We start from the raw sequence: 27,920 nt of genomic DNA on the forward strand, positions 1-27,920 counted from the left end.
CGATAAACCGCATAGCCGCGGGCTCGCTATTAACTCGGATCGCGCGGGCTCCGCCACGATTGCGAGCATTTCACGCACGTGGGAGAGCTGAATGACGACGTCCGGCAGCGGGGGGGGGGGGGGGGGGGTAGTGCCAGCGTCTACGCAGCCGTCGCTCGTGCTACTACTAGGTGCAGCATGTAGACATTCATCAGTCCCGTGAGTTGTTACAAACCATGCTGACAAAGTAAATCCTTCAATAAATGAGCATTATATAAACAAACACATTAAATAAACAAGCTCTGACATGGTGAATAGACAAAAAAGTGAAAACGCAAAAAAAAAGAAAAGAAAAACGACACGGTAGGAAATACAAATAAGTTTATCCAAACAACATGATGAATGGGAAGAAAGATACCAGGTGTTAGCACATGTCTTCATCACATTCACAATGTGATTCGGCCAACAATTCCATGATGGCAGGCGAGTGGCAGGCGAGTGCTCGAGAAAAGTGCCCGCCCAAAGGTTTCGTAAGCTAGTTTGCGAACAAACGGCGAACACAGCGAAAATGCTACACCCAAAGTTTTGGCAAACCTCTTCGTTCAACTGGTCGGGACTGTGATTTCCCTAGGCGGTTCGAACATCTCCTGCTCCGGCCCCTGAGAAGATAATGTCGAAGCACGCAGCCCTCTCATATTTCGGAGGAATCTGAGCAGATTGATGCTGTGTAAATTAGTATTGACATGCGAGTGCTCCAAAAACTTTCTTTTTTTTTTAACGGAAACAGTTTCTTTCTACTTTTTTATTAAAAAAAGAACAAAAGGTCCAAATTTACCGAATGAAATGGAAGACATGGACGTAAATCATGCAAGAATAACGTTGGTGTCCCTTTGTGTGTATAAACATTCAGGTGACATAAGCGGTCTCTTCGATTTGGCTGCACTTTCTGCCAGTTCAGGGAGTGCAGCACTTTTGTCCACAATTTTACAGTGCAGCGCGCACCGCTCTATTCGATTTGATTTCGTGCAAAGCAAGTTCTGCACTCGTGCGTTCACGGTTCTCCTGCACTCGCTACTTTGGAAGTACGGGCATCGCGCAAGCTCTCGGTAGCAGACGACACGGCGCGCGGACGTAAATATCTCCCGCTTTGGTTACAACAGTTCCTATAGCTTGTATAGCTATATCTGAGGTACAAGTTCGATGCCTGAATGTTTGCGAGGGCAGTTTAGTAAAAAGTCACGTGACCTGTTATATTGCTTTCGATCGTTAAATTGCTTTGAACGCGTTCACTGACGAAAAAAATAAAAATAAAACGCTTAACCTTGCACTCGGTCACGCAACGCTTGAAACAGCGAAGCTGGGCGATAGTAGCCCAGCATTTTCCGGAAGTGCGCGCGAGCTTTTTATCTATTTTCATCTTAATACTCATGATGATGATAATTTCTTTTCGCGCGTCTCGGACTTACGGCCGTCACTGCGCGTTGCATAGCGCAGCTTGCAGCACCGACACCGCGTTCCAATGCCGACACCGCGTTCCAGGAGACTCGCTCCGTGAATGCGTCTCTCTCTCGCTCTCATAGCGCGCAAAACCTCTTCACCTCGCAGAGCACGAGCGTACGAACGCGCCAGCTGTGGACGAAGACGACGACGCTCGAGCGCAATCATATGGTTCGCATACATGCATGTTCTGCAAGCGTGGAAAGACTTTTATGATCAGAGAGACTCCCAACCAGACTGGTATCCGTTGTTGTTGAAGTGTATCCTTTTGCCTCCCTTTTAGAGAACTCTTACCGTAATAATTGTACTGTGAAGTGTTTGTTTCGTGCTTGTAGACGCGGCTGACTGTTTTGGCCGCTATGGAAATATCTTATACGTATTCGTAATAAATACCATGAAAGAAAAAAAAAAAAGTGGCTGTATAGCCTAGTGGTTACGACGCTCGCCTTGGGACCGGGGGTACACGGGTTTGAATCCGCCTCGGCAAGAAAGTTTATTTTCTTTGGAGTTTCTTGATACGCACCACAAATTACGGCTGGCTTGAACAGCTTCGCTGTTAAAGAACAGCATCCATTCCCACCATCGCAGTTTAACTTGAGTTTGCAACACTGCGGCACGAAAGTGACCCACCCTTCCCGCCGGATAACCTCAAGAGGCGGAACGTATGTGCCTAATTAGAAATATTCACTAATGAACTTTTTAATTGATCGATTTAGGGCACGCGTTGGAATTGCGAAATTGCAGCCGTGTCGTAATGAAGTCGTGTCTGCTCTGCGGAAATCCTATGACTAGCATCACTTTCGAGATATCCTCTAAAAAAATGCGTTGGCGTTACAGTTAAGGTGATCCCGAACTGCTTGACGCACTGCTTTTGAGAAGCTGTTCGCTGGATATCTCGAAAGTGGTGCTACACTTACAGTTGAAGCTAAGAAAACATTACTTCACTACTGCCTGACTTCAATTTCGCGGTTGCAACATTACGCCCAAAAATGAATAATTAAAAAGTTATTTATTTTGCCAATCTTTCTTTAAACGAACATAGCTACCTGGAAATTTGGAATTGTCGAGCAAGTAACGTCAACCTCTTCAAGGTATTCAACTTGTCAAGGCAGAGTAACGCAATCTGTCACAGGCTATATGCCCGAATTAAAAAAAGAAAGAAAAAAGAAAGGCATGTGGTGTATTTGGAACTTGGCGCAGATTTGCTCGTTTGCGTTCTATTCTATAAAGTTCTTTTTTTTCCTTCACTGTAAGCCATCCTCCATTATAATGCTTCATACAATTTTAAATCAAAAGTCATTTAATGATGAGTTTGATTTGAGCATTAATCAAAGAATAAAAAAAGCCGGCAGATCCCACGCCCAGTGGAAATTTATGTTATGCGAAGCAGTGTGCGGGTAGTACGCCATGAATCTGTCACAAAATTCGAGAAAAAGAAAGCATGTGGTGAAAGGAAGGCACGTGGTATTTGCTCGTTGGAATGCTTGGTTCGCAGACGAAATTTGCTATGCGTTCTATTTTATTAAGCGCTATTTTAAGCTGTCCTACGTTTGTAATTCTCTCGGCGACGCCATGTATATGTGAGCTAGCTGTTGTAATCGCTTCTGTACTACTGTACACAATTTTCTTAGGCGCATTCTGCAATAAATGTGAACATTATTACATCAATTCTTTGAGATGTTTGATTTGGGGCATCTGCTCGCTCGACCTACATTCAAGGCTAATCCTAATCTAGCTTTCCCACAGTGCGGCAAGCAATTATAATCTAATAACGATCCTAAGATCGTATATGATCCTAAGATCGTAAGATCCTAAGATCGGCTAATGCAGCCAATCAAAATGCTTAACGGTTACGAAATGTATTGCGCATTGCGCATTGCGATGAGTATCATAATCTAAAAGACGGCAGGAACCTATGAAAACCTTGCCGACGCAACTCAATATACTGCGTTTCTTTCATTGTAATATCGACCTCACAGATGGAACCGCACAACCACCCGCGAAACCCATTCGTCGGCGGAGTGCCTTAAATTCTGCGATTTTCGTGACGTAGCGCCGTGGTGTAGGTCTATACCAAGTTAACGAAACGACCATGACAGCACCAAGACGCAGGCGGCTAGCTAGCTAGCTATATATAGATAGATAGATAGATAGATAGATAGATAGATAGATAGATATATATAGATGATAGATAGATAGATAGATAGATAGATAGATAATAGATAGATAGATAGATAGATAGATAGATAGATAGATAGATAGATAGATAGATAGATAGTAGATAGATAGATAGATAGATAGATAGATGATAGTAGATACTCTCAATGTGGCAAATGTTCGCCAAGAAATGCTTCCCATTTAAGAACAAACAAACCGCCGGGAGAATTAACAAGTGCACGCACGCATGTCTAGCAAGAACAGCATACAGACGGCGACAAACATTAATTTAATAAATTGGTGCTGGTGCATTGTCGGTGACACCTTTGCAAGTGGCATCGATGTGAGGCCAGGCACAGTAGACACCAATAGCAAAGGCACGCGCGCACACCGAGTCAACCGGCAATAGCCTGTAGTCTGTAGACGCTCTTTGCACGCCCTGTTGGGACCTCGAATTTTTTACTCGAAAATTCGGACAGATCGACGTTCTGCACCCTAAATTTCTGACAGCAGCCAGCGGGACAAACAAAACGCAACTCCCTCGCTGCTCCATCGTATTAAAAAAATCCCACAACCTCTCAATCACAATAACAAGTCGTCATTCCAGCAGTAAAAGAAGGGTATACACCTGGCAAGACAAGTGCCTCTGCAGACCGAGGAGACCGATCCAGTAAACGTGTTCGCTAAGCCCAGGGTTCGAGTCAAAGAAACGCTACAAGTTATGCGAACGCTTACGGGAAAACAAAAACAAATAAAGAAGGAGTGACAGCAGATAGCAAACTTCTTTCTACGTCACGACACAAAGACGCACGTACTACACTGTTTTGTGTCTGTTCATCTTAATAAATGAATTAAATTCTGGGGTTTTTGTATTCCAAAACCACAATATGATTATGAGTAACGCCGTATTCCGGATTAAACCTAGAGCTCCGCTGAGCAACGCCACTGGGCTAGCGGGTGTTTGCTCATCTTCATTACCGTTTCAAGTGACAGGAATTTAGCAAATACAGCGAACGTTTCATTCCCCCCCCCCCCCCCCCCCGAATACGCGCTATAGATCACGTTAATGGTGAGCATACTTACAGAAGGTGTCGTAAATAAAATTAATTAAATTCTGAGGTTTTTCGTGCGAAAACGACGATCTCATTATGAGGCACGCCGTAGTTGGGGACTTCGAATTAATTTTCACCACCTGGGCTTTTTTTTTTTTTTTTTTTTTTTAACGTGCGCACAATGTACGGCATTGCATTTCACTCTCATCGAAATGCGGCCGTCGCGGCCGGGATTTGATCCGGCCACCTCACCGCCACGTCCACTATAAGCCACCAAGGTGTCGAAATATCATCCCGTTGTTCACCAGAAGTAGCAGTGCGGATATTATGCATCGTCGAAGCGAGGACGAGCACTCATCGTTCATTCGTTGTACCGATAAATTCATGCACTATATATTACAACGTCATACTTGAGAAATGAAATGAGTTTATCTTACATAAATAAATTGTACAGAGACACAACATAGGCGTTAGAGCCGGAGGAACAAAATAAAAAAATAAAAATAGAAAAAGAGAGAAAAAAGCGCGAGGATTGATCATTAGATCCCAACCATCAAGATGTAATTAAATTTAACTGGCGCTCTATAGTGGCAGCAACGCATTGCAAGCCATGCGGGCGCCGGATGCCTCACGCGCGTGCGTCTCTACAAGAGACCTTATATGTGAGAAATCAAATTAGGAACGAAAAAAATAAAACTCCACGTGCTGACAAGTGTTCATTATGCCTTATGTTGCAAAATTACGAGCGATAAAACAACCCTCACCTTGCACACGTTACAAGAAAAAAAAAAGTAAAAAGAAAAAAAAAAGCTATACGCGGCGTGTTTAATTGACCTTCAAGCTGAAACGGTTCTCATATTTGCTCACTACTCGGCCGCATAGAAATGTTTCATTGTGTGGATAGTTATTGCTTATGCGTGCCGTAAGGTAAAAGCAAAGTGAACATTTTGACGGCTAGGCACGTGAAGGTGCATTCGCAAAACAAAAGCGATGAAACACTTCTTCTACAATGTATTAACAAAATATGGGCAAAAAAAAAAACAGAAAAAAAAAACAGCAATGCACGAACCAAACTAGCTGAAGCTCGCTTCCTTCCGTTCATTGTTTTCCTTTTCTCTTCTTTAACCATGGCGTTCCGTCTGCTTATACGGCCGCGCCAGCATAACAGAGTTGACGGCGCCTCGCGTTTATGTCGTCTGCTTCACGCACGGAGCCGCCGGCGTATTAGTCCACGGTTTCGAAACGCACGACAAAGCTAACTTGGCCCGTCCGGTAAACCGACACGGAGACCGGCGTGAGCAGCGCTCGCCCAGCGCTGTCCAAGCAGTCCGTCTCGATTTCCGCTAAACCCCTGCTGAGCGAAATAAAGAGGAAAGTGAAGGTTCTTTTTATTGATGTTCCTCCTGTCGCTGCCGCTTCTAGAAGCGAGTTGAACTGAGCCAGGGGTGGTCATATCGGACGCAGTGAGAAAACAGACGGCTGTCCCAACAGCTGGTTACTTTCTTTCATTTCCATTCTCACGATTTTATTACTTCCTAGAAATTCTTCTCCTGCCTTAAAGATGGACGCGCTCACAAATTGCTTCACCATCGGGGGAAATCAAACGAACCGCCTGACGCGCGATTGCCGCGGTGGCACGAGAAATGGAGCAGAAAAAAAAAAAAAAAAAAAAGGGGGGGGGGGGGGAGCGAAAGAGCCTGAAAACCTGAACTTCAGCAAGGCCATCAAGGCGAGAGACTGCCTCCTTATTTTGTTTTTTCCTTCAATTGTTTCCTTGGAGCATTTCAAAGGCTCCAACGCCCGCGCAGCGGGACACGCCGCAACGCTTATCGTTCCTAGTCACGACGCCGACAGCTCCAGCTCGTGCAGTGTCATAAAGCGGTCAAATTTCCGCTATAAAAAAAAAAAGGGGGGGGGGGGGCGAATAAATTTAACGAAGAGTTACGCGGAGAAGGCAGCGTCGCAAACAAGAGCGCAACAGCTCTAAAAAAAATCACTCACCGTGAAAGTCGGCGTCTTCGTAGCCCGACGTACTGCCGCGGCCCGTGGAACCGTAGCCGCGCTCGGCCGAAGCGTCATCGGCGAGCAGATTTTTCTCGGTCTTGGACACCGTAAACCGAGAAGTCATAGTGCCAGTCGGTGTGGTCCGCACCCGTTACTTGAGAACTTCTCGAGAGTTTGCGGTGTCTGCTTCCGTCGATGCTCGCAGCCGGTCTCTTTCCGACTCTCCGCCTCTCTCCGCTCAAGCAGTCACACTCTGGAGGCAAACACACACGCACGCACGCACACGCACGCTACGCTCATACAATGCGCCGCGATGCGCTTGACGGCCTAGAGGCCGTACTTCCGAGTTCAGCACAGACGCAAACTTTTAGTCTGAAAGCGAGAAAGCCTGTAATAGTTCAGTAAAGCTCGTCGGATACTACTCGTCAGCAGTAGAACAACTTTCCTCAGCCGCGCCGTAACTCCGCCCGGAGTTTTATTTGACTGACGCCGCTCGCGGAACGATGCACGATCCCGCGCTCCGCTCACCCGCTCACAAGCAACAGACCCAACAGACCTCGCACCTCTCTGTCATGGTACGAAAGTGCGGCGCGCCGCGCGCGGCCGATTCAGCGCTGGCGGCGCGGGCTCGCGAAAAGGCGGTGCGGCGCGTTCCGGAACTCTGCCCGGCAAATATGATTTCACAAAAGCGCTATAATTTTCGATTGCCACGGTAATTACAAAGTTTATAATCTATTTATGAAACATTTTCTCCATGAACAACATTATGATAAATATGGAACCAAAAGGTGCGAACCAGAATGCTTTAGCAGAAGTCGCATTAGGACGCACAGCGTTCAGAGGTGCAGGAAAACGTTGTAAACTCTGAAGTTCTAGTGAAATACTGTGGTCGTCAACATCGTTCGTAGTCAGATTTTTTGACGCCTGAACTGTAGGATTGGATTAATTTGTAACGCTGCTCACTGAACCACAGGATTCATGATGAACAAGTTGGTCTACTGTAACAACTGTTTTGCGCAGCCATCGAGAACGCTAATGTTTTACGTCACAACATGCGCCCATGTATACTGCGAGACTTGCAAGGAAGATTGTAAGCATGAGTTGCATTTGTAATCATTTTAGTATCATCTATCTTTAGCATGTGATGTGATCCTGGAGATTTACTTGCCGCTGGATTTTGCACTTCTGCTCAGGCACTCGGAACTCGTGCAAGATGTGCAGTGCAACATGCACGACTGCTGCCTTGTCTCAAACCGTATGTACCACGTTCTGTTGTGCGTTGTCTGCAAAAAGGTGTTCTCATAGAGATGTTATTTCAGATGAGTCAGGATGTCCGGGAGCTTTTCAAGGACCCTAAACAGATTATACAAAGAGCAATGATGGTATGATTATCGCAGTCACTCGTTACAGCAGCCTGAACGCCTTTTACTTTAACGGGTGTCTTTACCTGCACCGCTGCTTGTTTTTTTTTTTTTTTTGTTTTTTTTTTCACAGATCACTGAATTCCAGGTGTCTCAACTCGTCAGGCTAGCGGCGTGCCTGAGACAAGAGGTGAGAACATAATTTTAACGCGATAGCGTTGAGGGCCCCGTGTCGCAGAAATCCGGCGTCGGCAGTCGGCGTCGGCGTGCGATGTCGGCGGGTGGCGGAGAAATTCATCCGGAACCACGCAGGCCCTCCGAATATATTTAGGTACATGTATATACCACGCCTTCATATATGACGGGCGGTATATGTGGGTTATCTTGCCACACTATTCTATCATTATTGTTGCTCATACCTTGTCTCGCATTCTTGGCAAAGCTATTCCTCGGTATTTTGAGAATGACAATCCACAAACAAATGTCATGAAACAAAACACCCACAGCGCATGCCTTTTATGTCTTCTCAGACTGAAATATTAAAGGCACGAAACAAAAACGGAAACCTGAAAATTATGCATTTTTTTTCGGCGCGGCTGTGCAATATCTCCGGGATCACCCCACGCGAGAGGCCGCGTTTCTACCAGAAAGCTCGCCTTCGTGCATAGCGTTCCAGTCAGGGATCTTTGAATGCTATCGCGTTCCACTCTCAGCTTAAGCGTGCTTCAATGTTTTTTCCTTGTTGCTTTATGCGCACAGGAAGCTTTTCCGGTTCGTCGACCAATGCCTATCCAGTGACACCGAAATTAATCCGAATCCCTTCGCTCTGCGCCAGCTCATGGTCTGTTTTGTGACGTACAGTTAACTCAATGCGACGAAATAAGTTAGTGCGAATATAAAGTTAGAAGAAAAGTGTATCTATCTCAGGAGTTTTAGCGCGAAGTGGCATGGTTGTAGTCAGTTTTAAAGAACCGTAACGAAAATTAAATGCGTAATGAAATGAAATCTCAGGGCTATTTTTTCACACTTATTTAAATTACGCAATAGAACAAAATGACTTTGATTACGTTGTTTTCCTAGATGCACCCCATTTGTTTGACTCTGTGAATCGCGCTGTTTTGTTGTTTTTATTAATTTAAATTTTTATGTATTTATTCGCTTTATTCACATTATTATTATTCGTATACAGTAAATGGCATTTATTACGTTCTTGCATACAGAGTGTATATCTATTCAAATGATGTGAACATCCCATAAAAGCGTTTTAATCATTCTTCTAAATGTAGTATTTCCTACAGCAACCCAGTCTGCTGTTCTAAAGTAATGTAAAAATAAATAGAAAGCAGTTATAGGCCCATCGAACCACACAATAAAGAGAACACAAATATCACATTAGTGTTCAGGATCGACACAGATGTTGACATAGACACATAGACAACATAGACAGCGCAGTGCGTGTCCACTCTCTTTTCTGTGTCCTGTGTCGGTAGCGCTATTAAGTGCACAGCATTTCTTGGCGAATATTTCGCACTTTGAGAGCATCTATCTATCTATCTATCTATCTATCTATCTATCTATCTATCTATCTATCTATCTATCTATCTATCTATCTATCTATCTATCTATCCGCCTACGTCTTACTGCTCTCATGGTCGTTTCGTTAATTTCGTAGGTACTAAATTTGGCATAGCATGACAAGAGCGTAGGACGAACATGAATGATAGGGCATGACATGAACGTCATGACATGCGTGTCATGCAGGTCATGAAGCAGCCGCCTACGTCTTGGTGCTTTCATGGTCGTTTCGTTAACTTGGTAGGTACCAAAATTGGCATAGTATGAAAAAAGCGTAGGACGAACATAAATGATAGAGCATGACATGAATGTCATGACATGCGAGTCATGTAGGTCATGAAACAGCCGCCTACGTCTTGGTGCTCTCATGATCGTTTCGTTAACTTGGTATAGGCTCCCCGCACACTGCTTCGCATAACATCGATTCCCACAGGGCGTGGGATCTGCCGGCTTTATTTAAAAATAACATTGAAAACCACCAACTCGCCCATTCAGCCGTTCTTCTTCAGATCAACATAGACGATGACATGGAGGTCTGTATTGAATGCTCTTTGTCTCATCGACAGAAATAGTTTAATCTGGAACCGTAATTAATCTTATTCGACGTTCGTTTAAGGTGCCTATCGCTCCCGCTCTTTTAAGTGCATGGTATTATCGTATCCACATAGATCGTTAATCCCCTTCGATCACGACAGCTTGGGTCGGGTTGGGGTGTGGCTTTATTGTTCCAGCTTAAACATTCCCTAGCGCTATGTCAGTGCTTTAAACAGATAAGCAATATCTCGCCTTCATTGCCGTGATACTGATCTTTGTTTTATTTAATCGCTTTTAGCTTGTATCAACGATGAATGACATTTACTATAGCCAAGCCCAGTCGGCTTAATTGCACCCCTTCTCCTCGGCTCGACATAATTATAAAGGATACGCATGCTTCTTCTCTGCCAAATGTCCATTGAACAACTGCTGTCTACTCGTGAAAAGTGCCTTTGACTCCTGGTAACTGATACACGCTTATTCACGTCCAGGTGAGCACGCTGAAGGCGAGCTATAAGAAGGCCACCGAGCTGGGGATCAAGTACAAGCAGTGAGTACCCGTTCTTGCATGAAGGGGAGAGGTAGAGAGATAGAGAAAACGTAGGCAGGCCAAGCAGACCCGGCGGTCTTGGAAAAATGCTGTCACGTCCACTACAGAGAGAAATATATTTTCAGCTGGGCACTGAGTCCAGTTGTCTGGACCCGTTGACGTGTTTTATCTGGGCCGAAAGCAGTGGTCGTTGTCTAGGCGTAGCTCTTACTGTAGAGCGGTATACGGTTTCCAAGCGATGAGAAGGGCGAGCGTGGAACCTTTAAACGAGTTAAAATGGGCGAAGAGAGTGCTCTGGCGCTTTCCCAGTAAGTGTTACATGAATTCCGGTATTTGCCACATACTTGACACACCAGTTTTCTTGGTCCGTCCTCAACGTGTTGGATAGCGTTGTTGGATATGCAATTCTTTGTGCCTCGCTGTTTAGTACAGCGTGCTCTCTAGCGTGTGTTTGTAATAGGGATGGTAGAGGTGCGCGCGTGCACGTGTGTTGCCGTGGACGTCGATCATCATATGGGACACATTGAACATATTTGTGAGAAGTATGGCCAGGATACAACGTCACGTGTACAGCTGGCGGGGGAGAGCGATCCGTCGGTGTAAACGTGCGTTCTCTCTCCATAGACACGCCTTTTAACTCCGCTGTGGGCATTGAACAGAAAATGTGTTAAATGTGCGCGATTCGGTCTGTGTTGCGCATGGAATAAGGCAGTGTTTTGTGATAGCGCTTTATTATAACTACATGTGACAACTGGACCTAACACAATGATGAAGGCCCGCACCCAGAAGCTAGCAAAAATGTTCAGGCTGCAATGCTGAGCAGGTCCATAGGCTAAGCAGATTTAATGTGGTCCTCAATGTTTTGCCCTAACAATGTCCCTTTTTGAATATAAGAGGGACAGTAAGAAAGCAAAATAAAATAAAAAAGGCAGTTGTAAGTCTCTCCGTTCCACGGGGTGATCATTTTGAAGTTTTATGGTATTTTTAAAAATCGCCTATTGCAGATAACATAATTCAAGTCCTTGAGCTGGATTATTCAGAGAGGCGGACATTACTTGCACCAGAAATCGAAACACATATTCAACTAATTACCAAAAAATCACAAATTTCTTCAGTAATTACGGCACATATTGTAAATTACAAATTGTAGGCAGTGAGTTCGCGAGGCGTGTCCACTTGAAATGAATTTCCGGAATGACATCATATTTGGAAATATGCATCATAATACTCGCCGGAAAATGCACTGTTGATATACTTACACTTTTTTAACAAAACGCTCTTTTATGCATTTGAGCACAAAAGTGACTGGAACGCCTATGTACTTCGTCCCACAGTTTGGGAAATAATATCTCGAAACTGGTGCCATCCTGCAAACGGAACATCATGCCGACGGCGGAAAGGCGCCTGGGTGTCCATATAGTTGCGGTGGCAATAAAAAGCTTATTACTAAATTTTACTTCATTAGGCTTCTAAATGATCAGTTAGAGAGTATTCCTTTGTCCGTCCCTGTTGTGAATATTGGTTTGTGCCTCGAATCCTGTATATTTAATAATTACAGGCAATAGTTGCTGAAACACCCGGTAGTACCGCTTCTGCTGGTCATCTTGAAGCTGCAACAGTCTTCGCTTGTGTGAATAATCTTTTTGTTTGCCATGGCTGAAAAAGCGGTGCCCCTCTTCACAAGAAAGCTCTTACGCTGGAACCGCTCGTGAGAGCATGATGCCAGCCAGGCGTAATGTTGGACGTATAATTAACCAGGGAGGCCGGCCAATGGCACACAGTATACTTATGCGAGCGAATTCGGCCAGTTTTGCGTAAGAGCGTTTCCTTATTGGCCAGCGTGCGGAAGCTCCTATTGATAACTAGACGATCGCCAACCGCGAATGGCACATACCTATGAGAAATGTCGTGTATACGGGCCCTGATACCACGCAGCCCCGCCTTCGTATAATTTCGGTGTGCGCATCCGTATAGGTTATTATTCGACTATACTCATGCCATTGCCTTGGACATAGCAGAGAACGGAGTCACTATTGTGATGAACGAGGGCGTGATGCGCGGTTCGGTGTTTCTGTCATGTACTCGGAAGCCCACAAGGGCCCACGTGACCGTGAGAAAGCATTGAACAGTGCCTGCGCACGGTGGGCCAAATGAAAAAGGTATAATCTCAAAAGAAGAGCTCCCTTAATTCTCTCGATGTTCTGCCCCGATGAAAGCATTCATCAGGAGAAACCTTGAGAAACACCAGTGACGCCTTCGTCCTAAGGGCGCCTGTTCGGGAGCTCGCCCCACAGCCGCGGTGATGACAGGCGCGGCGGTCGGGAAAGCTCGGCTGAGTCGTGGTGACGAAACAGCCGTGGTCTGGGGACGTATTCTGTAACGACCCATTTCGTGTTTCATTTTTCGTCCGTCGCAACGAGTGTCGCGATCCCAGCGATAACGGTGGCGTCCGAGCCAATGACAAATGGCGAATAAAAAAAGAATCGAAAAGGAAGTGGATCCCGTTAGGAGATACGGCCCACACCGTCTCCACTTGAGGAACAGCGCGCAGATGATCGCGTGGCAGCTCGGCCGTCGGGGCTTAGAGGAGCCGAAGCTATCGGAACTATTGGAGAGCACAAAGGCCGAGCGTGTGCTGATGAAGACGAGCGCATCTGAAAAAGACGCCAAGCGGACCACCGTCGATTGATCATTCGATCGATTCACGGGGTATGGCTATCAAAAGAAACACTGCAGCTATGGGAGACGCCCGTAGTGGAAGGCTGTAGATTCATTTTCACCGAACGAGCATTTTTGCGGCCACCGCAGCCGGGAATTGAACCCGCGACCTCGTGCTGAGCAGCAGGACGCCATATAGAGTGTGCCACCGCGGCGGGACATCGGATTGTTCCATTAGATATGTTTCGCGATGACGGCACTCTGCGCCTTAACACGAAGAGCAGATATATAGTTTAGAAAATAGATAATATAAGATGAGGTAACACTGAGAAATTAGGAACTAGAACTTTCACGCGGAAGTAATTGGAAAAAATAGACGAGCAAAAGAACACTTGGCTTGCCCTCGAAACATGACCAATAGCTCAAAATATTTTTCTCTTCAAGCACACGTGTGGCTTTAGCGGCTTTCGCAAACGTTCCGCTATTTTCTTCATATATATATATATATATATATATATATATATATATATATATATACTGGCTCCACTTCTTGACTGCGTCAACACCTAACGAGGACTCGATCTATTTGATCAATTCCTGTTCACCCAAGTGCTGCAGCACATTAATCACGGCGTTTTTTTGGCAAGCAACGTCACCTACTGAATATAGTATGAACACGACTCTTTCATTTTTAACTTCATTTGTGTCATATAATTTGGGAAATTTTAAATGTTAAATGCAAGATTTTCCCTATACAACTTCTAACACACATCGCACAATTTATTTATTAACGCGATAACGTTAAGGGCCCCGTGTCGCGGGAAATCCGGTGGCGGCGTCGGCGGCATGGTCCGTGTGAGCAATGTCATCCCGAACCACGCATCCCCCATGCAGGCCCTCCACGTGGTGCCTAGGCGTTACTGATCTAACTGAATTTCTCAAAGTAAAATGCGTCAGAAAACTCGTAAAGTACGACTTACACGCAACCTACAGACATGATAGCATTAGATTGTAATTTCAATATACGAGAAAGAAATATGAATATAGGAGAAAGCATAATTATGCTACGCGGAAACTCAAACACAAACCCCTTTTCCAGCTGCAGTTTGAGGTTAGTGTTTTTGGCGCGGCTGTGAACTGTCTCCGGGATCAGCCCACGCAAGAAGCCGCGTTTCTACCAATCACAGAGCGGCGCGCCCCGCTCGGCAATAATGCAAAAACGTCCGTGTAGCGTGCATTGCGAGCACGTCAAAGAACCCCATGTAGGTGGTCAAAATTAATCCGGAGTCGCCCACTACGGCGTGCCTCATGATCATATCGTGGTCTTGGCATGTAAAACGCGAGAATTTAATTTCTTAGGTGAGCGATAGCAGACACCAATGGCACACGTGCAGGCAAACAGAGCTAGCCACAGAATTTCGAGACAAGAATCAGTTTCAGCGATAAAAGGTTCCACACTATTTTTTTTTACTGCAATTAACACACCGCCACCTCGTGATTCAACCATGTCTTTTCTAAATAACGAAACCTGACCAGACAAGGACAACTCGCGGTCTGTAATGACGCGTGATAACCATGCAGGTTTCTGTACTAAAGACAATATCTGCCGAACACGATTCAACATGGGAACATAGGTGTTCTTGCTTAAGGAATTGATTACGGAAGTTTGACACAAGAATTGACAGAGAAGCATCCCGGCATTCGTGTTTTCGTCACTGGGTTTTCGTGGGTGCATGACGCTTTGGAAGGGCAGTTACCTCGTTAGTGGTATGGTCAAAGACGTAAATCGTATTGTTCAGGGCAAGATTCTCAAATAGAAGCTTGAATTTTTCGCCAGGCTTTTGTTTGCTACGAGCTAAATATCGAAGCTTCTTCCTAATAAATTCCATCCTGGGCCAAAAAGCCTCTTCAATCCAGACTCAAGACTATTTTAGTTTTTTTTTTTTTAATTTGAACGCATTTTCAGTATGTTGCTTTTGTCTTTTAAGTCGAGGAATTTCACAATGATCTGCCTAGAGTGGTCTGTTTTTTTGCTTCCATATCATATGAGCACGTTCAATTTCTCCCACTGCAATTCCTAAATTTTTAGATGCAAACTATGTTACAAGTCCTTCCGTGTCCTTCCATGTCTCATAGTTTTGCTCAGGAATGCCTTTAAAAGTAAGGCTGTTTCGACTCAATATGTTATTGAAGTCGTCAACTACTAAGCTTGACTGTTCCAATTGCTTTGATTATACGTATACTTTTCCGTTTGTCCTGGGTGTACTTAAGCATCTCAGCTACCTCACCAGTGCCGGGGGATCCTTCCATTTTGGAAAGACGCCTCTTTATGCCTGTTACATTCATTTGGACGTCTTTCGCCTTCCCTGTGATATCTGTTTGAAACCTTTCGCTAGACGCGGCGATATCTCTGACAATGGTAAGAAGCTGGTCTACCTTGTCAGGGTCTGCCGCTTCCAGCAAAACAACCTACGCGACCACGATACGTGCATAGGTCTATACCCATTACAAAGGCACACAGTTGGGATATACGACACAGCCGAAAAAAAAATGAAGTATAGAACTTCCGCTAGTAAGGCACACTCACATCGAACGTGACAATACAGACCAGGTTAGCGACAAGCATTTGGCCACAAACCACACTTGGGAACTTTCCGACGTGCCTTCTTATAATAGGAGGCATAGGAGGGCACTGCGCTCGGCGATGTGTGCGCTTTGATGGTGAACAAGGTAGTGGTCCTGATGCGCACCTGGCGGACGATAAGTCCCGCGAACGGTGATGCACCGGCCAGTTCCAGATGGTGTCCGTGATCTGCGTGCAGCGCAGGCTCCCCGTCAACTAGAGCGTGACTACACAGACTTGGTTAGCAACAAGTGTTTGGCCGCCAATTCCAGTTGGCAGCACACAGACATTGCACATCACAGTGACCACACACACACACACATACACACACACACACACGCAAACACATTAAGAGCGTTTTGTCAAGAGCGAAACATGGGCACAGCTACAATTTTATATAGTATCCGTTTCTTTCTGTGTTTGTTTTGTTTATGTGGCTTTATCTTTATTTCAAATTATTTTTTTTTCTCATTGCACCGCGTCAGGAGACTCAAAACTACTGTATACATATATATATATTGGCTAAGGACGCCGGCCATCCCCTGAATGCCTGCATGGCCCGGGCATATATAATAATAATAATAAAAAAAGAAATCTAGAGATGAGTAGTCTCCTTTGTGCTCTCTTCGGTACTTGTTTCAAGTTTCACAAATAAAGCTTTAAGGGCCGAATTCGCAACGCTTGCGTTCGGAAGTGCTCTATGCCACTGGTCGCCCTCCTTCGCTAATATGTCCCGCATCAGGTTTTGCTGGAGTTTGCTCTTACCGACAATTCTAGCGTAACAGCGATTTGTAAATACGGGCCCAGAATATTGTTGACCGCTTAAATTTGTATAGCTTTCATTAAAAAGTACACATAATAGGCAACAATTTAACATGCAACATTGACTTTCCCACTTTTTTTTTCTTTTTTGTTACGAAAAAAGGCAAAGTCTAAAGGCCCGGCGTTGTGACTCAGGGGCTATATGAATACTGCTGCTCAGCGCGAGGGTCATGCGTTAGATTACCGGTTGCGACAACCGCATTCTGGGCTCATATCCGTGAAAAGCTCTTACGATATAATTGTTCTCCAGAGCATTTTTCAGCAAATCTATATTGGTGGACATATTATTAGCCAGGGCTGCCAACCAATGGCAAAGAGCACTTGCGAACGAAAAGCTTCGTGAATTGCAACTCTTTTTCTGCGATAACTTTGTGGAACTCAGCGTCTTCTCCTATTTGAAGTTCAGTCCTTTTTTTTTTCCACTCACACTCCGCGCAGACTATATTCTACATATCGGTAGCACATGCTCTGTTCTTCATTAGGACCCGTTTGTCAAGCTGGCCTGGTAACGGATTTTACTGTTCGCTTCGCTCCTCGCCAAGTGATTGATATGCACGTTATACAGGCTCTTTTCGAAAACAGCAGCTGAATTCGACGCCTATATGGCCGTCGCGCATTCACTCTTGTGTGTGGATGACCGTCTGTGCCTTGTCTCGCCATGGGGGCCGCTTTAGTTATTACCCAACCTCTGTAAGCCCTACAGTGCTGACATAACCTAGCAATCATTAAAATTATTGCCTCCGTCGACGACCCGCTTCCGACAGGCAATCGGGTCATGCCACGCCAAGTGTACCCCAGAGGTGTCGTTCGACCATCCCAGATTTTCGTGTAAGAAATCATGGCTATTTGCTACATTGCTGGAAAAAAAAAATAATTGTCATCTGACGGGTTTCCAACGTTTGCTCAAGTACGTGAACCACAGTCCTGCGAGAAAATTAATATAAAAGTTATTTTGATATGTAGAGCTGCACAACTTCGTCTGCTGAACCCACAAAGGTTTGACTTGAATATGGCGTGGTGTTTGTTGGCAACTTTGGTTGGAGAAAGTGTTTTAAGAGCCCCAAAATTTGACAAACATCTGCCGAATTGACCATTTTTACTGTCAAAATTACTATTGATTTGTTCATTATAATTATTTTGTTTGAATGTTCTAGAGCTTTGAATATTCTAGAGCACTTTGCAGTAAACATTCTTTTTCTCCTATAGATTGTACTGAGACTTGCTGTTAAGGCCGCGAATTTCTTATTCGACTAGCTCCAGAAACCCAAAGTCGAATTCGCTAAAACGAAAATGTCGTTTGAAGTCTGTTCTCGCAGAGCTACTTTTTTAATTGGGCACTTTATACTTTGCCGGAGTGACATCGTTTGATGTCACTCCGGCAAAGACAGTGCATGTCGAGATCGGTTCCAAATTGTGAAGCTTTCTAGTTACCCTTATTGGAAGCGCTGCACTCATCCTACGTGCAAGCAGGATTACTTCTTTTTTAGCGCCTCGCCCTGTTCACTATCCTCCTCTTCTACTCCATCTCAGTCCTTTTGTTTCCTTGGTTGCGCTAAAATGCCGTATGTCGAGATTGTGCCGATTTTTCGAGAAAGAACAACATTACGAACCGTCGGTCGGTTTTCGTCGGTTTTCGTCCGCTTTCAGCTCCTGATTTTCACAATGACGTGGTCCATGTAAAAATTTGACACAAAGTGTATGTTTGTTGGCCTTACATTTTCCTTATCGTTATCTCATCTTAATTTTTGTTTTAAGCGAGATATAATTTTTATTGAATTTGGCCCCTGCACCATGCTCGGCATAGTTCCATACCACCATATAACCGCACAGTGCATTGGCTGTCATGCTTCAGGCAGTTGGCACGCGCAGCGTGGGACTGTAACGTGAATTTCCTCAGCACCTGAGGTCATGGCCGTGTTGCCCAGTCCTAAAAATCATTATAAATATTGTCTTTGCCTTGTTTTTCTCTCGTACCTGACACAGAGTGCCAGAAGCCGGGAGGTTGGACAAGTGTTCTTCGAGTTCACTTATACCCCAGTCACATGGGCGTGCCAAAGGTCCTTTGAAGTTAAGGAGCATAGAGCTTTCAAAGGAAAATTTGTTCAAGGGATATGTGTCAGTGCTACACGGTCTCCGTTTAAGCTTTTAACACAAACCGCAACGTATCCTTAGCGCTGCCGTCACCTCAAAAGTAATAAAAAATATGGGCCCAAATGCGTCTTACGATAAATTTATGCAGTACTTTTTCTGCGATATTTACTTTTGCTATTACATTGAAACATCAAAACGAAATGTACGCGTAGTAAGGTCGTTACTTTACCAAATACAGAGGTATTTATTGTAATGTGTTTCCGCTGATGACAGGCCGTGCCGACGCTGCTGTACCGGCGAGTTCATGATCGATATTGCGGGTGTCCCAAAAATGTTTAGTATTTTATTACTAGTATTTAGTACTTAGAAGCTTGTTCTAAACAGGTCAGAATTAAGCTTCCGTATTTATAAACATTGTTATTTCTGCTATCGGACACCCTCTAGGCTCGAGAGTATTCCCTTGAGATTTCAAAGGACGAATGCGGACTCCTTTGACTCTAAGCTCCCTTCGAGAAGGCCTCCTTTGATGCGCTCGTGTGACAGCGCGCAATATCCCTTGAAGTAAAGGATCTTTGGTTCAAACGTCTTTGAAAGTGCCCGTGTGACTGGGGTATTATTTTGTCGCAGCCCGTCTTTGTTTCTTGCATTCCGATTGGCACGCCTCTCTGAAAAACTTAAGAACACACACCTGAGTGGCCCACAGGACGTGTTTATCCCGGATAAAGCGCGAGACACACGGTGCGATTTTGCGTGCGATCCGTCGTACGACGCGTCGGAGTCCGACTTGCCGCATACGACGATTCGTGACACATGGTAGGAACGGCGTGCGGTGCGTAGCTCCGCCCACAACCGGCGGCCCTGCATGGACGCTCGGAATACTGCGGAACTTCACAAAGTGAAAACAAACGTCTTTGCACAGTTCTCTAGTTTCGCACAGACGATCACAATAAAAACGCGTCTGTGCGAGCAGCGTAGACGTGTTTCCGCAAGGCCGCGTCCGCAGTGTGGGCTCCGTCGACAGCCGCCGATGGCTAGGAGCTGCCAGGCCTAGCTCGCTGGGCCGCCGAATCCGAGACCGGTGTCGCTTGTGACACGACCGCTTGTAGCTCGTAATAAACCTCCTACGTTGGTCAGTACAACGTGTACACAGTTATGTCGCGCTTTAGTTGCAATACATTTGATTTTATCGGTGCGGACGGAAGCGAACGAGCAAGCCAGGCGAGCTTGCGATCGTTTGAGACGGTATATAGGCCTATAGTCGGGTACAACTTTAGAAGGCAGCGGCATTTGCCCCCTCAAAGGCGGATGTATACGAGCCTCCACCAATGGGCGCGCACTAAAGACTTGCGTCATGAGCCGGACGGCCGGTGTCCCCGCCGACGGAGAAGATGGCAGCCTGCGCTTCAAGCCGGGGCGAGTCGCGTCAGCGGGACTATTTCCTTAGTCGCGGAGGAAATCGGCTGCTGCGCTTCGGTCATCTGGACGGGGCCTCTCCTGTCCCCTTAGTTGTACCCGACTATAGCTCGCTGGCCGCCGGATCCGGGGTCGACAACCCTTGCGATCCGTCCGCAGCTCGTTATAAAGCGCCCATGTTCGTCAGCCCAATCAACGTCTGAACATTTATGTCGCTCATAAGTGGCAATACAATTAGTTTTCCCGACGCCGTTGGTAGCGATGAGAAAACACGTCAGTCAGGCGAGCCGCTTCGCATAGACGACTGCTGCGGCGTCTGCGCTGACAGCTTCCGAATCGATACCACGTCAACGATTTACTACTTCGCGCAATGTTTTATAACATGCACAATTTTCAGTTCACTTCATTCTATCAGTTATTTCGGGTCAGAAACAAAGTGTAACCGATTTTTGTGCCGCCGTCAGCGGCAAAGAGGCCATCGTCTCGACCAGGAAAAAAAAAAAAAAAGTACCGGGACGATCGGAGCGCTTGCTCGCCGGCTCCGCCCCGCCGGCTCTACCACGAGACCATGACGTACACGCTGGCGGCGCTGTCATTGGCTGCGGCCGTCCGACCGATCGGGCAGTCGTACGATCCGGGGCCGTATGCGGCAGAATATGTTGAGAACTTGTTGAGTGCGGCGGCCGATGCGACGCGTCGTACGACGGATCGCACGCAAAATCGCATCGTGTGTCTCGCGCTTAAAGATGTAGAAAGCGGTGAAGCTGTGCCGGTGAGTTTTTCCACGTGCAGCTGCGACAAAAATTTAGTGAGAAGGTGTGCATGGGGCAGTTAGGAGGACGCCTGTCCCGAAGCAAGTTAACTCTAACGTCACGTTCACTACTACAGCTACATAATCATCGTCGTCATCATCATCTGCACTGTTTGCTGATATCATATGTAACGCAGGAAAAACGTCCCGCCCTTTGTTCTCTAAACAACCTTGTCCTGTTCGGAAGGAACTCGATATACGGCCGCGAACTTTCTTATTCAACTAGCTCCAGACATCGAAAGACGAACTTGCTAGGCCGGAAACTTGGTTGTTTGCGTAGAGCGACTTTCTTGATTGGACACTTTATATTCTTAAACGATGTCAATCCGGCAAAGAAAGGGCATGTCGAGATCGTCTCCAAATTGTGAACATTTTTGGTTTCCTTAATTGGGGGGAGCGCTGCACTAAACCTACGTCCAAGCAGGATTATTTCTTTTTAAAGCGAATAGCTCTCTTTGTCTCTTTCGGCCGTTTTCTTGGTAGGTCGGTGGTCGCGGACTCGGCAAGGCAAACGTTCGTTCGCTTTCTCTCACGTTCACTATCCCACTCTCGCTCGCTCACTCGCTCTTTCGTTCACGTGTTCGGGCAAGTCGCTTGCATAGAAAATCACCGTCGATATGGTTTCTGAAGATTTTTTTTCCTGAACTGCGATGTTCGGCAACCGCAGCATCGTGATGCTTTGAGCGTACGACACAAGGACAAGGCAAATGCAGTTTTTATAATGGTCGTTATAGGACTGGGCAACACAGTGAAACCCTCATCTACTCAGGAAATTCGCGTTACGGTCCCACGCTGCGCGTGCTGACTGACTGAAGCACGACAGCCACTGCGCTGTGCGGTGCAATGGCGGTATGGAACTATGCCGAGCGTGGTGCAGGGGTCTAATTAAAAAAAATCATATCTCGCTTAAAACAAAAATCGAGATGAGATAACGATGGAAAGGCCAACAAGCAGGCCTACCTAATGCACTTTGTGTCATATTTTTTACGTGGATGGTACCCGCCGCGGTGGACTGGTGGCTATAGTGTTGCGCGGGATCGAATCATGGCCATGGCGGCCGCATTTCGATGGGGTCGAAATGCAAGAACGCCCGTGTATCGGGCATTGGGCGCACGTTAAAGAACCCCAGGTGGTCAAGATTAATCCGGAGCCCCCCACTGCGGCGTGCCTCATAATCGGATCGCGGTTTTGGCACGTGAAACCACAGAATTTATTTAAAGTTAAATTTTTACATTGACCACATCATAGCAAATATCAGGGCCGGAAGCGGACCAAAACCAACATTTTTGCATATTTGTCATGATTTTTTTTCGAAAAACCATGTAATATAGTGGCGCAAAGGGACGTTTACTGTAAAACACAGCTGTAGGTCATTCACGTAACATAGTTACAATAACAAGTCAATAGTAATTTGGCAAATTTTCGTCAAAATTTTGGGTCCTTAAAGCACTTTTTCTAACCGCAGTTGCCAATGAACACCACCACATGCATACTGAACCTTTGTAGGTTCAGCAGGCGAAGTTGTGCAACTATACAAACCGAAATAACTTTTATACTGATTTTCTCGCAGAGCCGTGTTTCATGTACTTGAGCAAACTTTGGAAGCACGTCACATGACAATGATTTTTTTTTCAGCAAGAATATACTAGGAAATGACTTTGATCACGGTAGTAAATAGCCATGATTTTTTACACGATAATCTGAGTTAGTCGAGCGACACGTCTGGTATATATTTGGCGTGGAATGACCAACTTTCGTTTAGGCTGTATCGCCCGTGTCCTTACTGAAGGACTCCGCTATAAAATTCGCTCGCAGATGCGAGCATATCTTTTTTAAACACTATGCGCGAGGTCAAGGTCACCGCTTAGCCGGCACAGCCTTTCCGGGCATTACCAAGTCGGGTATAATATGCGCCCAGCGGAACTTGGAGAGAAAAGTAGACGACGCCGGATAGAGCGCGAGATGATACGCGTGTAGCATGCCCCCGGCCTGTGTGCGTCCAGCAGGATTAGCGCGCCCCTCGCTGTGGAACCCATATCGCAGCGTTTCGTGTTCGCGAAACGGGCGGCGATATATGCAACGCCACGTGGCTTAATGTACGGACTTGCGGATCCTTTCGACAAACCATTACGAGCCCTTCGCGTCTCGTTCGCCGAATAAAAGGCCCGGTATTAGAGACAGTGGGATCGGCGCTGTTGGTTTTGACGATGCTATCAGACGAGCCGTGGCGCAAGCGTGGCGCAAGCGACCCTCACCTCGCCGCCGACACGCTCCTTCATCTCCACCGCCCTGTGACTCCTCCCTTTCAGCCCTATAGAGAGGAAAGCGCCCTTGCTATTTGCATGCTATCGCGGCGACACAGCCCGGCGAACCGGGACGACCGTGGTAACATGCGCCGGTGCTCGGTCGAAAGAGACGACTCCGCGGACTGCGCGCGTCCTTCGCCGCGGCCCACGCGTGCGTGCGTATCAGCGCACCGAGATCTCGGTCACGTGACCTTCGAAGATACCGACACTGTAGAAGGTGTACGGCACGTTTACGAGATGCGTTTTTGTCCGCCGCGTGCCTTTTTTTTTTCCCCTCGCACCCTCTTCCCCGCACTGCATCCCGATACGCCGCGTTTTTCTGACGTGCGCTGAGATAACGCGGCTAGCCCAATCGATGTGGGCGAAATCAATGTCCGCGCGGAGGAAACCTGCTTCCTCGAGCGCCCTCTAGTGCACGCTCCATTCTATTCGCCCTTTCTGTTCGTCGTTTTCCCCTAGAAGCGAAATCTACCTCAATGAGAGTGAGCGCTATACCGACGGGCAGCGCAATGGACAAGGAAGACCACGAATGACGAGGGCTAACTTTCAACTCGTCAGTTCACCGAAACTTTCATATCGTGGTGCAGCGCCATTCAGCCGAGCTTTATTTTCTAATATCTCCTCTTAACCATTTCTGTATCGATCAGTTCAAGAAGGAAACAGCAACGAGAAATTTTGCAACCTCCAGACAGATTTGCCAATTCCTCAGAAAGCAAATGGTTTTCTCTCTTTTTGTCATTTTAATGGTAGTTGCACAAGCCACACTCGCGCTCCAGTGCTGTCAATATAGCGATTTTTCGCGCTGCCTAGCGGGGAAATTTGTTCGCTTGTCGGCGGTGGGTTTTTAGCGGTTTTCGTGTAATGTTCACTTCTTTTTTTGATGTACAAAAACTTTAGATTTTTTTTACAACGATTCATGCTTCACGTATCGCAAGCATGCAGCTTATTCATGTCCCTTTGGAAGTAAGAGGGAATTATGATCATCATCTGCAAATAGTATGCTTCGCATTTCTTCCTCTATGTCTCCCGTGAACTGTAGCTCTAGCAGTTTCACTCGTGACCATTTTCGCACACGCGCTTTAGAGTATTTTGCCTCGTGAAATGGCTTCGGTGAAATACATCCAAAAGGTATAGTTGGCTAATTTCGCTTTATCAGTACTGGTGCTGCCGTGGTCCAACGCGGATGCTAAGCTTGTTTTCAGCCAGCTGAACGTGATTAAATCTATGTTAAACAACATTTCCACTGAGGTGACAAATACCATCCTTACTGAGCGGGATGGTATCCGAAGAAATGATAATTGCTGCTTCAGTCACACGCTGCCCGAGCCCGTTGTTCTCGAGATCGGCACCATGTAACTCTGCGGGGTCAGCGGTGACACCGATTCTAGACCCAGCCACACCAGCGAACAAATACACGCAGAGGACTCGCGACAATACCAAGATGAAACAGAGGATACTTTTCTGTAATTCTAATCACTACCCGGTAGTGCAACCTAATTTCCGGCCAGTCATTGTAGTTCACGGAAGCACCTTTCTTAGTTTTGTTTTTCAATACGCTTACACACTTCATAATTGCACAAAGAGCGCTTATTAATTTTGATAATTTATATTTTGATCCCATTTTGGATGAAAAAAGTAGCAGTTTCGCCCGAAAGGCGAAGCATCGATTGCGATAGCAAATTAGTAGAGAGCTATACGAAGCAGGGATAGTAGTTTAATTGGCCGTATAAAGTTGTAAACATTCGCTAATTAACTAACTGAATAGACACGCACGGTGTCACGCGCGCACAGGTAAACATGAACACATCTCGCTCGATGACCGCGGAAGCTCGCTGTGAAAACGCCGGAGCGAGAAAGCGCGCCAGCAGCAGCGGGCAAATTGACCTTCGCGCTGTCATCTTGTTTCGCTTCAACGCGATCGTCGAAAGCAGAGCGCATACGAAGCTACCAGCACTCGGCGCATGCGTTTTGTCCCCATCGCAGATCGCTTTGAAGATGGGGTCCGCGCGGGCGCGCACTTCGCCCGCATCGCAGATCGCTTTCAAGATACGGCGCGGCCGCGCTGTGAGCAGCAGCCGACTAGCCGACGGAGCAGAACGCACCCCCCCTCCCTCTCCCGTCACCTCTCCCCCGTGCCTCGCGCTCGCGAAAGACGACCGTGCGCTTCCGGCCTGCCTTCCTCCATCGCGACGATTTTATCGCCGTTTGACTTTATACGGAACCTCACGGCGACGACGACGATGGCGACGGCAGCAATGCGCTTGGAGTGTCAATATAATTGCTATCGCAATAAAAACTAACTTTTCTTCCCACTGTAACTTTTCTACTACTGTGTTTTATGTTGATTCAATTAGACTTTTTTTTTAATGTGACTCTGACTGTTGTCTGCATTTAGCGGGTTTTAGTGGACTGAAGGTGCTCGTATAGCGGGTTCTCGACTTGTTTTTTATTGCTTTTTTTGAGGGGGGCTCACGACTTGTGGATATTTTTCTTCTAGTTGGCAACACTGCCTGCATCTGTGATTGCTAGGCTCGCAGCTGACACAGACTCGATCAGCAGATCGCTCCAAGTCCTGTCAATTCTCGAACGGCCAAATCGATGCATTCCATTTATTCTGCAAATAAGGAGGTGCACTTGTGTCCCTCTGATTCCTCAATCCCGCACTGCCCTCATCTTCTTCCCAGCCATATAAACAATGGAATAAAACCACGCCCGTTTCTTCCCAGCGCCTAGTTTTCCAAACCGAGTGGTGCGGCGGTGTTTAGGGAGCACAAAAAAAAAAAGAAGAAATCCAGCAGAACTCATTTCGCGACGAATGTTGACGTTGGCATTAACCTAATTAACCTAATCGTATTAACGTCGTCGCTAAATGTGTGTTGCTACATTCCTTCAATGCTAATAATTAGCATTGAAGCAATTTAGCGACACACCATACTGCCATCGCCGAAATTCGTCGTGCATGATGCGTCCATTCAGCGGAGGCTCCTCTCTCGCGCATCCGATGATAATGGTTTACTGACATCCCCTTTTAAACGGGGCGGCGGTGACAAATTGTCACCCAGCCTGCTTGAGTTTATCACGCATGCTGTACATGCTTTCAATTCAAGCATTTTCTATACATCTCCTTTGTCAACTTTCTCTTCCTCAAAAGTTCCCTATGTACCTTGTACCGCTACCTATGCCTGTAACGGATCCGATTGTATCAATTTCTTCCCTGATTTTTTTTCTCGCACGAATACTCTAAACGTGTCTTCCTTATCTCGGCTGCTGACCAGCTGATGCTTCCGTCCACTTTAAATCCAAGCGCTTCTGTAAGGTGTACGTTAGCTCCGGGTTTCACTTCGCATTCCCTTCGCATTCCATTAGGATGTGCTCCCTGGTCTCCGGATTTTTGCTACAGCAGACACATGCCTGATCAAGTTGCGAATATTTGCTCCGGTATGTTTTTATCTTTAGGCAACCAGTTCCAGCCTAAAATAGCAAGGCATTGCCCTTCGTGTTATCGTACAGATTTCCCTTCTAATTTCTTTCTTCCCATTCTTGGAAATCTCCATGGTCTTTTTGTTTCCATTCTTTGCATCCAATTCACTGTCTTTATTTCTCTCAATTTCTTTCTGATGACTCTTGGTTGTATATATATTTACAGTTTGAATTATCCTGTACTTGGTTTCCAACTTTCTTGACCTCTTCCTTCATTCTGTGGCCACGCTTTTCAGGTACATATACTTGTGCACTTTAACCGCCCATTTATTTTCATCCATGTTCCTGAGTCTTTCTTCGAAACTAATTTTGCTCTGTGCTTCTCTGACTTCAAAAGAGGCCCAACCCATGTCACACCTGCACTGCCTCGTTTGTGGTATTACCGTGGGTTCCCAAAGTCAACTGGCCTACCGATCTTTGGTTAACTTCCAACCTCTACAAGGTATCCCATTTTAAGCAGAGAATGGAATTTGTGAACGTTAGCGCTGACACCATTACTCCTTCCCAAATTCCACGTACCACCTCATATTTATTGTAGCCCCAAAGTCCTCTCTGTTTCATTATTGCTGCATTCCGCTTCCCCTTTCTTTTCTGATTATCTTGGTGGGTGCTTGAGTAACTCTTTCCTTCGTTTATGTATACGCCGAGGTACTTATATTGCTTGACTATGAGTATGACTTGCTGTTGAATTGATACCACGTAATTACTCGTCTCTTCATTAAAGATCATAATTCCCGATTTCTCTGTGCTCAACTTAAGGCCTAGATTAGTCGCATTGCGACACATATTCGCAAGTCTCTATAAACCTCTTGCATCGTCCGCTAGTAGAACTATGTCGTCCGCATACATCAGTCCAGGGACCTTCTCTTGCACCCTTTGCCCATTACGCATGTAGGATAAATTTAACCCTAATTAACTGTTTCCCAGTCGTCTTTCTATACCCCTAACATAAAGCGTGAACAACAATGGAAACAGAGGCTACCCTTGCTTCAATCTTTGGTTAATTT

The 27,920-nt window shown here is 46.0% G+C and overlaps 1 protein-coding gene across 1 annotated transcript in view; it reads left to right on the plus strand.

Annotated features, from left to right (window-relative positions):
- Positions 1-7,590: 7,590 nt before the first annotated feature.
- LOC119436171 (zip homologous protein 2-like) overlaps positions 7,591-27,920 on the plus strand; it is a 74,632-nt gene continuing 54,302 nt past the window's right edge. The window contains exons 1-5 of the mRNA XM_037702936.2: positions 7,591-7,779; positions 7,883-7,944; positions 8,009-8,071; positions 8,184-8,240; positions 10,651-10,709. Coding sequence (XP_037558864.1) covers positions 7,668-7,779; positions 7,883-7,944; positions 8,009-8,071; positions 8,184-8,240; positions 10,651-10,709 — 353 coding nt within the window. The 5' untranslated portion in view covers positions 7,591-7,667. The remainder of the gene's footprint in view (positions 7,780-7,882; positions 7,945-8,008; positions 8,072-8,183; positions 8,241-10,650; positions 10,710-27,920) is intronic.

The sequence above is a fragment of the Dermacentor silvarum genome, chromosome 1 (genome assembly GCF_013339745.2).
Source record: "Dermacentor silvarum isolate Dsil-2018 chromosome 1, BIME_Dsil_1.4, whole genome shotgun sequence".
In the NCBI taxonomy this organism is placed as follows: Eukaryota; Metazoa; Arthropoda; class Arachnida; order Ixodida; family Ixodidae; genus Dermacentor; species Dermacentor silvarum.